This window comes from Cydia amplana, chromosome 25 (genome assembly GCF_948474715.1).
Source record: "Cydia amplana chromosome 25, ilCydAmpl1.1, whole genome shotgun sequence".
NCBI classification, from domain to species: domain Eukaryota; kingdom Metazoa; phylum Arthropoda; class Insecta; order Lepidoptera; family Tortricidae; genus Cydia; species Cydia amplana.
The window spans coordinates 1,737,946-1,754,861 of NC_086093.1; the positions used below are offsets into that span (position 1 = coordinate 1,737,946).

Consider the following 16,916-nt stretch of genomic DNA (forward strand, 5'->3'; position numbering starts at 1 on the left):
TTGCTCGTTTAAAGGTACCTATATAAGATAAGGTAAGAACTTAATAATTATATAGGATAGGAACAATGAAACGACCGGTTTTTCTTATAAATTGTAATTTATTATAGGACCTCAAGGCCACACAATGCTTTCGATCCAGCTAGCGTAATGTGACACCCTGGTATACATGCCGGGCCTGCCGACCTGCCCGCAGTACTTTCCGAATGACGTCACACCGATCACGGTGTACATGCAGTGGATGCGCGCGTTGTTTATCTGGAGAGGGCCTCCGCTGTCACCCTACAAAATGAAAAAAAAAAAAATTAATTATAGGACATTCTTACACGGATTGACTGTCCCACAGTAAGCTCAAGAAGGCTTGTGTTGTGGGTACTCAGACAACGATATATAATATACAAACAAATAGAAAACACCCAAGACTCGGGAACAAATATTTGTGCTCATAACACAAATAAATGCCCTTACCGGGATTCGAACCCAGCCGCGGCTTCACAGGCAGGGTCACTAACCCACTAGGCCAGACCAGTTATCAAAAATAAGTCAGTCAGTTGTCAGTTGTAATAAGTTTTTGGCAAAAAATAAATTTTTGGTACCTACAAGCTTTTGTCGCTGACTGTACTATACTTACCACAGGCAACTAATACTCATTGAGACAATCCTAAAACCCCCAAAACACAATTAGGTTACGTTATTGTTTCATCACAGAGTTCCTATGGCCAGCTCGTCTCCATCATTTAAATGTTACAAGGAAGCATAGCCTTTTACAAAATGGCATTCCGGAAAATCGCTTGTAAAATCGCAATATGAAGTTAATGACTAAAACTACCTGACAGGTATCCTTATTGTCTTCATTCCCATGCTTGGCGTAGCTAGGCATGGGTGAAAGGGGCTTTCGCCCACGGCCTCGCACTTAGGGGGGCCTCGCAAAGCCAACCTGTTTATTACCTTGGGAAAACACATTGAAAAGGGCCTCGCAGATGTGGTTTTCGCCAACGGCTAGATTGAATCACTGGTCCCATGGATACCAGATCTGTGTGCGTTGATTATAAAGACTTTTACAAGATGGCGGCCGTTCCGGAACTTCCGTAAAATCGCTTATGAATTTCAAGTTTATGACTAAAACTACCTGACAGGTATCCTTCTTCTCCTCATGGCCGCCATAACAGATTTGCTTGCGTTCATCATAGCCTTACAAGATGGCGGCCGTTCCGGAATTTCCGGGATATCGCTTGTGAATAAGAAGTTAATGACTAAAACTACCTGACAGGTATCCTTTTTCTCCTCATGGTCGCCATAACAGATCTGCGTGCGTTCATCGTAGCCTTGTGTGAGATGGCGGACGTTTCGGAATTTCTCCGTGCACTCTTGCGGGGTGAACTTTTGCAGTGTCACCTGAAAATAAAATTATAATAATAATAGGCCTTTACCATCTGTGTCAGATGTTTAAGCAGCATCCCGGTTACGACACTTGTGTTCGTGGCTGTAAAGCCCTATACGAGAGAGGATCCCTCGGCCACACACGCAGCAGGTGTATGCTCCCCCAGGTGGGCGGGGGTTGGAGGCCTGCTCGTGGCGCCTCATGCGTTTTTCTTTTAATGAGGAAAACCAGGCATCGTCGTGCTTGGATTGACCATCATGAATAGCACGACGCCACATGGGTCGGTCTTCGGCCAGTTTCTGCCATTGGTTGCATGAGATGTTAAAAGCAACCATGTCACGTTTCGCGCAATCTTTAAAGCGCAGTATTGGCCGCCCGACCGGTCTTTTTGCATCCGCAACCTCTCCTAGCAAGATTTGGCGTGGCAAACGAGTTCGTTCCATTCGATACACATGCCCAAGCCACCTCAATCGTCTCTTCTTCAGTGTGGCTGTGATACTGGGGAGCTGTGCCTCTGTACTACTTAGTTCTATAGATAGTTGGTCCAACCCAACCAATTCGTCAGTTAATAGAAACAAAAAAACTATAGGTACTCATCCTTTTCTTTTGGGTATGAAAATAGTATGATTCTCTCTATGTTTGAAATGAGACAGTCCTTTGACAAACTATATATCTACATCTGTAGTATTTTATGTGGAACTCACCTTCTGCAGAACGTCTAGAACTTCCCCCAAACTTTTGTTGTGCCCCCAACCCGTGGCGGCGGCGCGCGAGTCGTCCACCGTCTCACCGATGTCGAGGCAGGCTGGGATCGCGTTAGGGCCCAAAATTATCCTGAAATAGGTATAGATACAAATGATAAAATATATATAATAATAGGGAGATACTGCAATGACACGCTGCAAAGATTGTCAGATGTAATTTTTCGCTTAGGTTAGCAAGTTGAAAATTATTCTTTATAAATGATTGTGGAAGTGGAAGGTAAACGTGCCTTTAATATACTTCAAATAATAAAATTGCGAAGGAGAAAGAGCGAAAGCAAAACTAGCGGAATAAAATATTTTATATTGACATTAAGAATAACAAGTAATTAACAACCTCTACATGTCTCTAGCGACTCAATGCGCTTGCGGGCGGCGAGTGTAATAGGTACTTTACAAAATTTGTTAGTAATAAAATACAATCATCATCATAACCACATGATCAATGGCCAGCATGGGGTACATCTTCGAATGAGCAATGGGGTCTTGGTTGAATTATTGAATAAATTAGATAAATCTATTGACGTATATCTCAGGACGGGCCACCGGCACTAAAAATGGTTATAGTTCAGCGGTGTCACTCACGAATTTGAGCCAATCATGCAGTCGAACGCAACTAGTTGCGACCAGGGATCGGAACCGGTTTTTTGCAAAAACATAGAAATAACCATATTTTTCGAATTATTTTATACTCGAAATGTAGCACTCAGTTGTGTTTTTAGGTAACGACTTCGTATTATTAGATTGCCCAATTAGAAATGAAGTAATTAGCAAAGAACGAAAAAATACCGTTTCCGTTCCCATACAAAAAATACCGGTATCCGATCCCTGGTTGCGACGAATCGCGCGCGTGTTGCTAACTCATCAACCAATTGCATTGTACCGGTGTCACACCGCTGTACTAGCTTCATTCATGCCCCATTTTTATTGCCCAAAAGCACTGGGCGGACACGCTATACATCAAAAATCATTTGCGTTTATGTATGCGCGGCACGTCTGTACACGCGTCATTGTGTATGTGTGGCGGGTAAGTCGCTTACTGAGAGCACGGCAGAAGTCCGCCAGATTCATGTCGCGGGGCGAGGTAATGCGAGTCGGGGCGGAACGGTGCGTGGCCGTTCTGTATGATGATACTATTACTTATTCTGTGCCGAAAGGTCAGTCCGTCATGATTAAAGGCTACTTACGGCGTCTCAGTCTCCAGCAAGGCGATGTCGTGGTACTTGGAAGGCGCCTTGTACTGAGGGTGTTTGATGATCCGCTTGACGCGATGCTCGCGGCGCGAGGGAACGTCCTCCGTCATGCGGAGCAGCCCTACCTTCACCGTTGTTACATCTCCACTGTAAAATTGTAAGTGTAAGCGGAGCGGGGCGTGCGGCGTGCATGTTAAACAAATGCAAGCGTATAGGAGCGGCCTTAGTGCACGCTGCTCACATCACGCGTGAGCCCGACGCCACGCTGCACGCCCCGCCGAACGCTCCGCTTCGAGCGTTCACTCAGGCCTTACACTAAGTCAATTGATAAACAAGACGAATACTGTGTGTCGACTTAGTGACATCCCTCGTCAAAAGTTGATTAAATAAGACCATGTGTTGGTAGTTTGAAAAATTTACGCAGCTAGATGTTGATGTCAACTTTAGCTAGGCTTTCTTGTCTAATACAGGGTCATTTTTGAACCGTTAGCCATATTGTGCGAGGTGATTAGGTAGGTCATAAACGGTTCTATGGGACCAACCGTCGAAACGTCGACATCCACTCGACCAAAATGTATAAAACTGGTCCCATAGAGAAAGTTGTTCAGTATAGCCTACCTAATCACCTCGCAAAATATGGCTAACGGTCCAAAAATTACCCTGTATAACCCGGCAACCTTCAAATCAAGGGCGAACAGGTACCTTCTGGGCAGTCTCGCTCCATCGTAGGCCACGTCTTCGCCTCGGCTAGTCTGTGGCCATGAGTAAGCCCATTTATAATAAATAAATGTATAGGGTGGCATTCAGTATAGTATAAAAAAATTAGTTCCAGTGAAATTCCGCAACATGGCGCGTGATAATATATTCCTGATCAGGCTTTACACCTGGCGGCCTCTGCGCTGTTGTCTTCGGTCCCACACGCGCCTCCCAAAGGTCCGGGATGCCCTGGTCTCGAGACATATAGATTGTCATAGGACTGCCTCATTTCAAACATAGACAGAGAGATACTATCTTTGTCTTACACTAGTACTAGGACCCAAAAGAAATGGATGAGTATAGTTTTTTTGTTCTTACTTACTGACAATTTGGTTTATCCAACTTATAAAGACATAATAGTAGGGATAGGGATATGAAAGCAAAACACACTCACATTCTAGGTGCAAAAGTACAGTGTCCGGCCGTCAATATGAAGTTCTCACTGATGATAGTTCCGCCGCATACTGTGGAAGTCGAGGAACCGTCTCCGTGACTCAGCAGCGCCTGCGTAAAAAAATATGTTGGTAGGTACATGAAGCGCTGGTGGCCTAGTGGTAAGAGCGTGTGACTTTCAATCCGGAGGTCGCGGGTTCAAACCCCGGCTCGTACCAAAGAGTTTTTCGGAACTTATCTGCGAAATATCATTTGATATTTACTTTACCAGTCGCTTTTCGGTGAAGGTAAACATTGTAAGGAAACTGGACTAATCCCAATAAGGCCTAGTTTCCCCTCTGGGGTGGAAGGTCGGATGGCAGTCGCTTTCGTAAAAACTAGTGCCTGCGTCAATTCTTGGGGTAAGTTGTCAAGCGGACCCCAGGCTCCCATGAGCCGTGGCAAAATGCCGGGACAACGCGAGGAAGAAAAAGAACACAAATCTGGTGAGTACTAAGTATTCTCGTTTCGCATACAGCGACGAAATCTATATAGACTCTCAGTACCTTTTGACTTCTAATAAGTTTTTGGAAAAACTTTCATTTTTGGTACAAGCTTTTACCGCTGACTGTACTTTTCTTCCCACAGGCAACTAATACTCATCGAGACAATTATAAAACCCCAAACACAGTTAGGTTTCGTTGTTTTATCACTGAGTTCCTAAGCCCACCTCCTGTCTCCATCAGAAATACATACCTTATTGGTAAATATAAACATAGTACATTTTACACGCCATAAACTTAAAACTATTGAGTACTTAATTATGTTCATTAGATCAGTTGTGCGAGTATTAGTTGCCGCGGCCCGTGGAGTCCACGCCACGCTCGCACGGGTACACCAGCTGCTCGCACTACTCTATGCATGCGATCAGAGCGCCCAGCACTACTGCTAGCTCACCATGTGCGGGAACTCGTCCCGCTTGGCATCCTTCCCACCAACGATGAGCTCGTCTGCGTTGTGCGAGCAGTAGTTACCGCGACTCTTCTTACCCGTGTAGTCCACGCCGCGCTCGCACGGGTACACTAGTTGCTCTTGGTATTCTATGCACTCTGAAATTTTTGAAATGAATCATAGGGTAACATTCCTGCTGCACTACTGGTACTGAACGCGTTGCTGTTACTGTCAATTTCCATAGTAAAATGAACAGTAGTCCAGCTGCGGTTGGAAATGGACTGTCACCTTTAGTCTACTTCAATCGTGGTTGCGTAACATCCGAGATTGGACCGGGATTAAAAGGGTGGCCGAACACTTTCGCCTCGCCAAGGACAAACAAAATTATGCGGAGCTGACTGCTAACCTTAGGGCAGCGGTCGGCAACCTTTTAGCAGCCAAGGGCCACATAGTAGCTAACGAACTTGACGCGGGCCGCACTTTGTTAATATTTATGACTTTATCAGACATTGTCGTTTGTCAATATTACATACAAAATAGCCAGGGAGGCTCGCGGGCCGCAAGTGAGAGGTTCGCGGGCCGCATGCGGCCCGCGGGCCGCCGGTTGCCGACCGCTGCCTTAGGGTAACACCAGTGGGGCGACATTCCTTCTTTCGGGCATTCTCGGCTCCGTTCGGCTCAGCACATCACAACTTGACGTCCCTATACGTGCACGACCACAGATAAGATAATGAATTTTGACAACCCTAAATAGCTGAAAGGGATAGTGTCATACATTAGAAGGACAGCATGATTCGGCCCTGAATCGCTGTCAAACTTCGGTTTTGTAGGAAGTGTCCTTTCTGTACGTATAGGTAGTACTATTATTTATTCTGTAGTAAACAGAATTAGGGCTAAATTAGACGGCGCGCGAACTTGTATACGATTTTAGTAACATTGCGGACCATTGAGGTCCAAAAATTCAGCCGACCGATCAAATAACGCAATGTAATAAAACTCGCATGCAAGTTCTCGCACCGTCTAAATGAGCCCTTACTGTCAAAAGCCTTCCTCCCAGTTTTGGCCACGGTATCTTTCTGAGGTACGGGGGCGCACGTGCCCTCCCCTATGGCTCCAGGGACCAGCTCCTTATAGTCAGCAATGGGGGGCGTGTATTCCGTAGTGGTGGACCTATAACATGTCATAAATCACTGCATAGTATGAAACAAAGTCGCTTCCCGCTGTCTGTCTGTCCCTATGTATGCTTAGATCAACGGATTTTGATGCGGTTTTTTTTAGTAGATAGAGTGATTTAAGAGGAGGGTTTATGTATAATTTGTTAACCCGTGCGAAGCGGGGCGGGTCGCTAGTGTATAATTAATTAAACTGTAACTGAGCTGGAACCAGTCATATTTACCGGACAGTCATATTTACCGCACAGTCATATTTGACGACTAGTCTGGCTTAGTGGGTAGTGACCCTGCCTGTAAAGCCGCCGCGGTCCTGGGTTAACCCGATAAGGGCATTTATTTGTGTGATGAGCACATATATATGTTCCTGAGTCCAGCCAGCCTATTATGGATAGCTTTATCCATCTTTATCCACGTGATAAAATAACTGTCACTGTTTAACACCGTGGGAAAGAAAGTGACGGACACCGTTTTATCACGCTGTCACGTAGACAAGAACGACCATCATATCCGTACTGATCGTTTTCTATGTATTTATCTATATATATATATATAAATGCACGTGTCCTGACTGATTGACTGACTGACTGACTGACTGACTCATCAACGTAGAGCCGAAACTACAAATGCTAGAAAGTTGAAATTTGGACACTAGGTTGCATTTATAAAATGTATAAGAGCTAAGGAGCGATTTTGAGAAATTCAACCCCTAAGGGGGTTAAAAAGGGGATGAAAGTTTGTATGGGGTTCAAGTTTTATTTTAAGCTAGGAAATTGAAACTTTGTAAAAATATACTATATTAAAAAAACAAGAAAATTAATTTCTGCGTTTTCGAAAATTCATCCCCCAAGGTGGTGAAAAAGGGGTTGAAAGTTTATATGGAGATCAAATATTTTTGTGAGTGTTGGACTTGAAACTTTGTATATGGGGATATTATTATAAGACAGGAAAAGTAATTTCAGCGTTTTTGAAAATTCATCCCCTAACAGGGTTAAAAAGGGGTTGAAAGTTTGAATCCATTACAAATGCTTTGAAACTTCTTAGAAAGGCATAATAGCCGATGACAAAAAAAAGTAATTGCGACGTTTTAGGTAATTCAACCTCTAAGGGGGTAAAAAAGGGGATGAAACTTTTTCCTGGGGTGCAAATTTTATTTTAAGCTAGGACCTTGAAACTTCGTAAAAAGGTATTAAATTAAAAAACAAGAAAATTAATTTCTGCATTTTCGAAAGTTCATCCCCGAAGGTGGTGAAAAAGGGGTTGAAAGTTTGTATGGAGATCAAATATTTTTGTGAGTGTTGGACTTGAAACTTTGTATATGGGGATATCATTATAAGACAGGAAAAGTAATTTCAGCGTTTTTGAAAATTCATCCCCTAACAGGGTTAAAAAGGGGTTGAAAGTTTGAATCCATTACAAATGCTTTGAAACTTCTTAGAAAGGCATAATAGCCGATGACAAAAAAAAGTAATTGCGACGTTTTAGGTAATTCAACCTCTAAGGGGGTAAAAAAGGGGATGAAACTTTGTCCTGGGGTGCAAATTTCATTTTAAGCTAGGACCTTGAAACTTCGTAAAAAGGTATTAAATTAAAAAACAAGAAAACTAATTTCAGCGTTTTTAAAAATTCATCCCCCAAGGTGGTAAAAAAGGGGTTGAAAATTTGTACGGAGATCAAATATTTTTGAGAGTGCGGGACTTGAATCTTTGTATTTGGGGATATTATTAAAATACAGGAAAAGTAATTTCAGCGTTTTGTAAAATTCATCCCCTAACAGGGTTAAACAGGGGTTGAAAGATTGAATCCATTACAAATGCTTTGAAACTTCTTAGAAAGGCATAATAGCCGATGACAAAAAAAAGTAATTGCGACGTTTTATGTAATTCAACCTCTAAGGGGGTAAAAAAGGGGATGAAACTTTGTCCTGGGGTGCAAATTTTATTTTAAGCTAGGACCTTGAAACTTCGTAAAAAGGTATTAAATTAAAAAACAAGAAAACTAATTTCAGCGTTTTTAAAAATTCATCCCCCAAGGTGGTAAAAAAGGGGTTGAAAATTTGTACGGAGATCAAATATTTTTGAGAGTGCGGGACTTGAATCTTTGTATTTGGGGATATTATTAAAATACAGGAAAAGTAATTTCAGCGTTTTGTAAAATTCATCCCCTAACAGGGTTAAACAGGGGTTGAAAGTTTGAATCCATTACAAATGCTTTGAAACTTCTTAGAAAGGCATAATAGCCGATAACAAAAAAAAAGTAATTGCAACGTTTTTGGAAATTCAACCCCTAAGGGGGTTAAAAAAGGGATGAAAGTTCGTCTTAGGGTGCAAATTTTATTTTAAGCTACGAACTTGAAACTTTGCAAATAGGTATTAAATTAAGATACAAGAAAACAAATTTCAGCGTTTTTAAAAATTCATCCCCCAAGGTGGTAAAACATGGGGTTAAAAATTTGTACGGATATCAAATATTTTTGAGAGTGCGGGACTTGAATCGTTGTATTTGGGGATATTATTAGAAGACAGGAAAAGTTATTTCAGCGTTTGGTAAAATTCATCCCCTAACAGGGTTAAAAAGGGGTTGAAAGTTTGTATGGCGTTCAAATTTTATTTTAAGCTAGGAACTTGAAACGTCGTCAAAATATATGTTATTAAAATACAAGAAAACTAATTTCAGCGTTTTTGAATATTCATCCCCTAAAGTGGTGAAAAAGGGGTTGAAACTTTGTATGGATATCAAACAATTTTTCGAACGCGGGACTTGAATCTTTGCATTTCGGGATATTATTAAAATACAGGAAAAGTAATTTCAGCGTTTTGTAAAATTCATCCCCTAACAGGGTTAAACAGGGGTTGAAAGTTTGAATCCATTACAAATGCTTTGAAACTTCTTAGAAAGGCATAATAGCCGATAACAAAAAAAAAGTAATTGCAACGTTTTTGGAAATTCAACCCCTAAGGGGGTTAAAAAGGGGATTAAAGTTCGTCTTAGGGTGCAAATTTTATTTTAAGCTAGGAACTTGAAACTTTGCAAAAAGGTATTGAATTAAGATACAAGAAAACAAATTTCAGCGTTTTTAAAAATTCATCCCCCAAGGTGGTAAAACATGGGGTTGAAAATTTGTACGGATATCAAATATTTTTGAGAGTGCGGGACTTGAATCTTTGTATTTGGGGATATTATTAGAAGACAGGTTAAGTTATTTCAGCGTTCATCCCCTAACAGGGTTAAAAAGGGTTGAAAGTTTGTATGGAGTTCAAATTTTATTTTAAGCTAGGAACTTGATACTTCGTAAAAATATATGTTATTAAAATACAAGAAAACTAATTTCAGCGATTTGAATATTCATCCCCTAAAGTGGTGAAAAAGGGGTTGAAAGTTTGTATGGATATTAAACATTTTTTCGAACGCGGGACTTGAATCTTTGTATTTCGGGATATTATTAAAATACAGGGAAAGTAATTTCAGCGTTTTGTATAATTCATCCCCTAACAGGGTTAAACAGGGGTTGAATGTTTGAATCCATTACAAATGCTTTGAAACTTCTTAGAAAGGCATAATAGCCGATTACAAAAAAAGTAATTGCAACGTTTTTGGAAATTCAACCCCTAAGGGGGTTAAAAAGGGGATGAAAGTTCGTCTTAGGGTGCAAATTTTATTTAAAGCTAGGAACTTGAAACTTCGTAAATAGGTAGTTAGGTAGTAGGTTTTATTAAATAGAGGACATGAAAATCTTCTAAGGGGGTTTAGAGGGATTACATCGAGGACAATTTTATTCAGTTAGGGGCTTGAAACTTCGTAGGTTGTGAAAGACAAGTCTCATGCGTCGTATAATATTAATAATTAAGAAATGATTAACCGTCCTACCGCAATCTCTTGCTGCATAATGTTCTAAGCTAATGTAGAATATATAACCACCAATATACAAATCCACGCGTACGAAGTCGCGGGCAACAGCTAGTATATTATACATATCGTTGTTTGAGTACCCACAACACAAGCCTTCTTGAGCTTACTGTCGGACTTAGTCAATCTGTGTAAGAATGTCCTATATATAATATTTATTTATTTATATTTACCACACAGTCATATTTACCGGATGAAAGGCGTGGTGGCCACGAAGCGGTCCTCGGTCCCGCCGACATCACGATCAGTGCAGCAGATTATGGGCTCTCGACCCTTGAATCCGCATCGCTGGAAAAAACAAACACAAAAAAAATTAAGGTCTAAAATATATGAGATAAATACACTACCATAATATCCGTATATGTCTTTATGTAACGTCTTTTATAAACGACTGTATCAAAACCATAAAACAAAAATACGTAAAAAAGGTAAATTTATACAAAAAGTACAACGTCAATGTGGCAAATTCCGTCATAGGGACTATTCCGTCCACGAGCGTATATTTCTTTGATTTTTTAATCGTAGGAAAAAAAAACATCTGCTTTTGATTGCTGAAACTAAAAGCAATCGCTGCTTTGTCGATGAAATTATCCATTTTGTTCGTTGTTCGAGAAAAACGCTAGTAGACGGAATAGTCTCTATGACGGAATTAGCCACATTGACCTTATATATGACACCGTAAGATTGTGAACCCGTTAGTTTATAATCTAACGTAGGTTTGGTTAGGTTAGATTATAATCTCCCTACCGTCAGTTTATAATGTAACTAGCGAGATTATAATATGACGAGTGTTTACAATTTTACGGTGACATATATAAATAAACACTTATATGAGTAGAAAACATCCATAACTCAGGAAATATATTTATGATAAACACAAAAATAAATGCCCTTACCAGGATTCGAACCCGGGACCTCATGTTTCAGGCAGTTTTTGAAAAAGGAAACACCAAAATTTTGTTCCTATATCGCCCGTCCTAATGTTGTTAATAAAATGTCAAAAAATCAAAAATAAAACTAACACTTATAGACATCTCAACCGGCCCCATAAAACTTATGCATGTAAATTGATTATTACTTATTAGTAACCAATTTTTAAGTATTTTTCCTGATATTCGTAACTTGTTTGTTTAGATTTATTTAGTTTAAAAATAAAACGATCCTGCATACATAATGTATTCCGATGAATTAGTTACAGTCAGCAGCAGAAGTTGCTAAGCGGGCGAGGCGTTCATAATTACCTTGACACGCTCTTATTCTCTTAACAATAAAGTCGCGTCAAGATTATTTTGAACACCTCGCCCGCTTAGCAACTATTGCTGCTGACTGTACAGTCAAAGAATTTAATTTCCGTACCATTTCGTACCTTGTCACAGTGACCATCCATATGAAGTCGCTATTATAGGGACCTTAAAGGTGACAGTCCATTTCCAACGAAAGCTGCACTACTGTTCATTTTACTATGGAAATTGACAGTAACAGCGACGCGTTCAGTACCAGTAGTGCAGCTGCGGTCAGAAATGGAATGTTACCCTAATGGTAAACATACCTTCGCACCCCTCAATTTCCATCGATCCGCCAACACGGACGGGCAACCGTCAGCGAGTAAGCAGACACCAGGGACGCCATCATGGTTGCAGTTGTCACCTAAACCTAGAATCAGTCAACTTATTTAGGCTCTAGGTTTTTTTGTGTACCTACCAAAAAGTTAAGGTTAGGGGGGGGGGGGTTAGGGGTAGGTTAAGTTAAGGGCATCGTGTTACCGATAAAATGGAGGTGCGAACGTTAGGATACCAATTCATCATGTTCCTTGCGTTGTCCCGGCATTTTGCCACGGCACATGGGAGCCTGGGGTCCGCTTGGCAACTAATCCCAAGTATTGGCGTAGGCACTGTTTTTACGAAAGCGACTGCCATCTGACCTTCCAACCCAGAGGGTAAACTAAGCCTTATTGAGGGCGTTGGAATACTAATTGTGACGCTTGTATTCGCGTTTGACCCCAACGACATTTTTAGGGTTTTGTACCTCAAAATGAGAAAACCCTTACCACTTTTTTGTCCGTCCATTCGTCCGTCTGTCATGACCCTATATACCGGGAACGCGTGGAGGTATCGAGTTTTTTTAATTGTAGACTGATGCCATTTCTTTTCTGATCAAATCGGTCGATTTTTTCATCCCGTTGGGGGCCGATTTTTGAAATTCGATCGCTTGATTTCGTCACTCGAAAATCGGTGGAAAACGGCGACATGCTGATTATTGAAATACGAGCGATAGAAATTTGGAATCTAGTGGTATTGGCCACTCGATTTCAATTCTATTAGTAGAATTAAAAATGCCTAGTAGTGGTTCAGGCGGAGTATGTCACTTTCTTAGGACGTCACATTCTGAGTTTGTCACTTTCTGACTTTGTCACTTTCTGAGATCGTCACATTCTGAGTTCGTCACTTTCTGACTTTGTCACTTTCTGAGATCGTCACTTTCTGAGTACGACACTTTCTGAGGACGTCACTTTCTGAGTACGTCACTTTCTGAGAACGCCACTTTCTGAGGACGTCACTTTCTGAGTTCGTCACTCTCTGAGTTCGTCACTTTTTTAGCATAGGTACGATTTAACAGTATAATATACCTGCACGAAAGATGTATACTGCCAGCAACCAGATTAGCTGCCGCTGTGACATACGGTCGTTTTTATATCCTACATACCAATACCAATCTCTGTTTGTCTTACGCCTGACTGGTAGAGAATTCCATTTGGCAAAACGTCCTATGTGTCGTGCAATAAAGTGAAAATAGAGAAATAAATAATAATAAAAAACAATCTAATTATGTTTCAATCAGAGTATTTAATTCAGAATAAGTACTTAGAAACTACAACCACCAAAACATTTAGCCACAGATTGGAGTTAGGCCGGCAACAGCTTCGATTCAATACACATAAATGTTTCGCACAGTAGGAACCATGATTTTATCATTCGCCGCTGTGATTAGCTCGTGAAGGTATCACGGCAAGCTCGCTGACACCAGTAGAAGGTCATTCCAATATATTTACATTTAAACGGACTGCCGCTCCTTTCGTGACAACATATTCTTCAGCATACCGCGTCTTCTGTCATGTCTCCATAAACTCAAACGTCTTTTTTTCTGATGATAGTGTAAATTTTGGATACCTATCTGCGTATAAAATCAGCATTGCAGTTTTGTTTCAGACAATATTTCTTCTCGTGTCATCTGTGGAGAATAGGCGTCAATGGATTTTCTCTTCAAAGCGTTGCCGAATTTCAGAATATATGTTCAGCCATCAATCACTTCTGCGTATGGAGTGATCCATACTCTCATAGTTCTCATGTTCTTTATTTGTTTGTTTTCTTCCTATATGGGTTACACGATGAATTTTTAAATTATTATTACATTATACTTTTAGCCTGACAATAAAAATCTAGCATGTCGCCGATTTGACATCGCTGATTTTTTTCTATTTAAAATGCGAAACTACAAAAAGGTTATATATAAGTAGTTTGTCAAAGGACAGTCTCATTTCAAACATAGACAGAGATAATCGTACTATCTTTGTCTTACTCTAGTACTAGCACCCAAAAGAAAAGGATGAGTATAGTTCCAACTATAATTAGATAATATGGTGCGCTAGCTTCGACCCGCGACTTCATCTGCGTGGAAATATGATGATGATAATAATTATGTCCTTCCCCGGGCCTCAAATCATATTCATGCCGAATTTGGCCTACCATTCGATAAGCATGCTATATACCTACACGATAAATTTAATCATATTTCTTAGAATGTCATACATATATTCGATTCCAAGGGACACTTTTTAGTAACGAGAATAAGTTAAAGAGTAATTAAACCAAATCAACACATCCCACGCCATTACATAGAATGAATGACATTTTATAAATGGACGTCTAGAGCCAAACAAAAAAGTATGGCAGCAAAATACTTTTCCACGATGCTCCTGTTGATGGTAACAACGCTCACTTCAAAAAAAAAAACATTCAAACCACTAACGACATACTGTTTTAAACACTAAGTATCAAAATTGCAAAAAGAACTGCGATACAGTAAAAACTTTTTATTCCAATGACTTTAATTGTAACATACCCAAATGACTTATGTCAAAAGTGAATAGCGAACGAATATGGAATGAATAGAGTCGCTATGGATTATGTTTCCATATTCATTATTAAGTACATATTTATTAGATGGTATTGTATGAAATCTAGAAGAGCACCAATTTACAATTAGCTTACGTGATTGATCTAATAAAACAAAAGGTAAAACTACGCTCAATTACCAGGGAAAGTTTGTGTAAAAAATGAAGCGATAATTCACCACGAGCTATCCCTAAAAGTAATTGGTTTTTCAGGTGTAAAAAGTGGTGGTGCTGTGTCTACGGAAAATAAAGAACTAAAATATGACTATTAGTCCTGCCAAATTGTTCTTGTGTTCATAATAATAAAGCTATATTGTTTCTAGACATTTAATAAATGGCATCGAAGAATTTTGGGAGGAAGTGGTTGATTCAATAAATAAGTATTCGCAGTAAAGTGTCAATTATTATGTTTCTGTTTCTATCGATAATATGCATAATTGAGACATTGCAGTAACTTTTAATATTTTGGCCTGACGTTTCAAGTCTGCTTGTGACCTTGAACGTTACGTCACGTCACGCCAAATATTATTTAAAAGTAAGTGCACTCGTTTAAGTCGATCGACCAAATACCGGTGTCGAAAGGTGTCATTCATAAGAGAATTAAAAAAAAAATCATTGTTTGAATAAAATATAGTTTTATTCACTTCTCTATTCCAAAACATACAGAACACCATTTTGCTTAGTTCTTTCATTACTTCTACATACTTCACACAGTAGGTAGCATTTTTTACTAAAACTTTACTAATTCTCCAAGGCTAAAATTCTCATACATTTCACGACTCTTCTCTTTCCGTAGAGACTTTAGAGTTAGACCAAGATAAGTCTGATGGTAACCGTACTGTTCGGAAAGAGAAGAGTCGTGAATGTATTGGGCCCTATACAATATAGTCAATATACATTCCACGACTCTTCTCTTTCCGTACAGAGTCTATATAAGTTACGGTTTGAGCTGTATATTATACTACTCTTTGTGCTGTACTCTGGCGGCAGAACATTTCAGTAACTCACTATTTATATTTACATAAAATTATGTATGGATGTGATTTGAGGCCCTGGGAAGGACCTAATTATTGTTTATAAATCATCATCATCATCATTATATTTCCACGCAGATGAAGTCGCGGGTCGAAGCTAGCGCAACATATTATCTACAGTTCGTTAACTCTAATGACCTTCGGATTTTAGAAAGATACTTACATCGGGTATCGGCGGTAACACGCGAAAGTGATACTGCTGTTCTGCTTTCTTACTCACTCACAAAAAGTTTTAAACTTACCGCAAAAAGTTAGGGATACCTATTGTCTCAACGTAAAATAAGCCCTAATTTAATGACGTTATCCTTAATTTTTGGTTGATGACTATATTGATATTTGAGTTTTTGTCATATTCTATATAAAATAGAATCAGAATTTGAAAGCAGAACGTCACACCGTCATTTACTACTTCTGGCTGAAATTATATAGAGTTGTAATAACAGTCACATTTTTTTTGTAGGTAAGTAAGTATATTTTATAGTTTGTGTTTTTTATTTTATCTCTAGTTTTAATTCAAATTTACTCTAAAATAAAAGAATAAATTAAAACAATAATTTTAAATTTAATTTGTAAATATAGTAAATACTTAAAAGTCACATATTTTAATATGAATTTAAATATTTACTTACCTACTAGTTATGGTGGTATTAACTACTCTATACAAGGTGGTACAAACCACGATGTCCTAAAAAGATTCAGTACACTTTTTCGCTAGGATCAATGTTTTAAAATATATTAAAGTGGGAAAGTCACGTATAATTTATTCTAAGGTTGTTATTTTTTAGTTATTCGTAAATAACTCGTAAACGGTAGCCCACAGCAAAAAAATATATTTTACGTAAATAATCTATTTGAGATTTCTTATAAAATAATGCTACTTTTTTTCGCTAGGATCAACATTAAAAAAGATATTTTCTATTTTCTATTACGCGATTACGTCCGATTTTACCCGAAAAACGAAGTTCATTCTGAGAGTTAACGGACTGTAAAGTATAGTTGGTCAAACCAATTTGTCATTAAATAAGAACAATACAAAATATACTCATCCTTTTCTATTGGGTGCTAGTACGTAGTAGTAGTAGTAAGACAAAGATAGTATGATTATCTCTGTCTATGTTTGAAATGAGACAGTCCTTTGACAAACTACTTATATATAACCTTTTTGTAGTTTCGCATTTTAAATAGAAAAAAAATCAGCGATGTCAAATCGGCGACATGCTAGATT

General features: G+C 39.3%; 1 protein-coding gene across 1 annotated transcript; it reads right to left on the bottom strand.

Moving 5' to 3' along the window:
• Positions 1 to 78: 78 nt before the first annotated feature.
• LOC134659879 (trypsin-like) lies at positions 79 to 15,331 on the bottom strand. Its single transcript, XM_063515586.1, has 10 exons — positions 15,322 to 15,331; positions 12,036 to 12,139; positions 10,677 to 10,774; positions 6,448 to 6,581; positions 5,418 to 5,569; positions 4,483 to 4,592; positions 3,327 to 3,479; positions 2,083 to 2,212; positions 1,261 to 1,392; positions 79 to 279 (listed from the first exon to the last, which is right to left on the bottom strand). Exons 1-10 carry the CDS (start codon positions 15,329 to 15,331, stop codon positions 112 to 114), a joined length of 1,191 nt encoding a protein of 396 aa, XP_063371656.1. The 3' UTR covers positions 79 to 111.
• Positions 15,332 to 16,916: the final 1,585 nt, after the last annotated feature.

Excerpts from the sequence above, each read along its gene's own strand:
- LOC134659879 (XM_063515586.1), bottom strand. Across the intron at positions 10,775-12,035 it reads GGAAATTGAGGGGTGCGAAG|CGATGCGGATTCAAGGGTCG; the intron begins GTATGTTTACCA and ends TGTTTTTTCCAG. Across the intron at positions 6,582-10,676 it reads GCCACCACGCCTTTCATCCG|GTCCACCACTACGGAATACA; the intron begins GTAAATATGACT and ends GACATGTTATAG.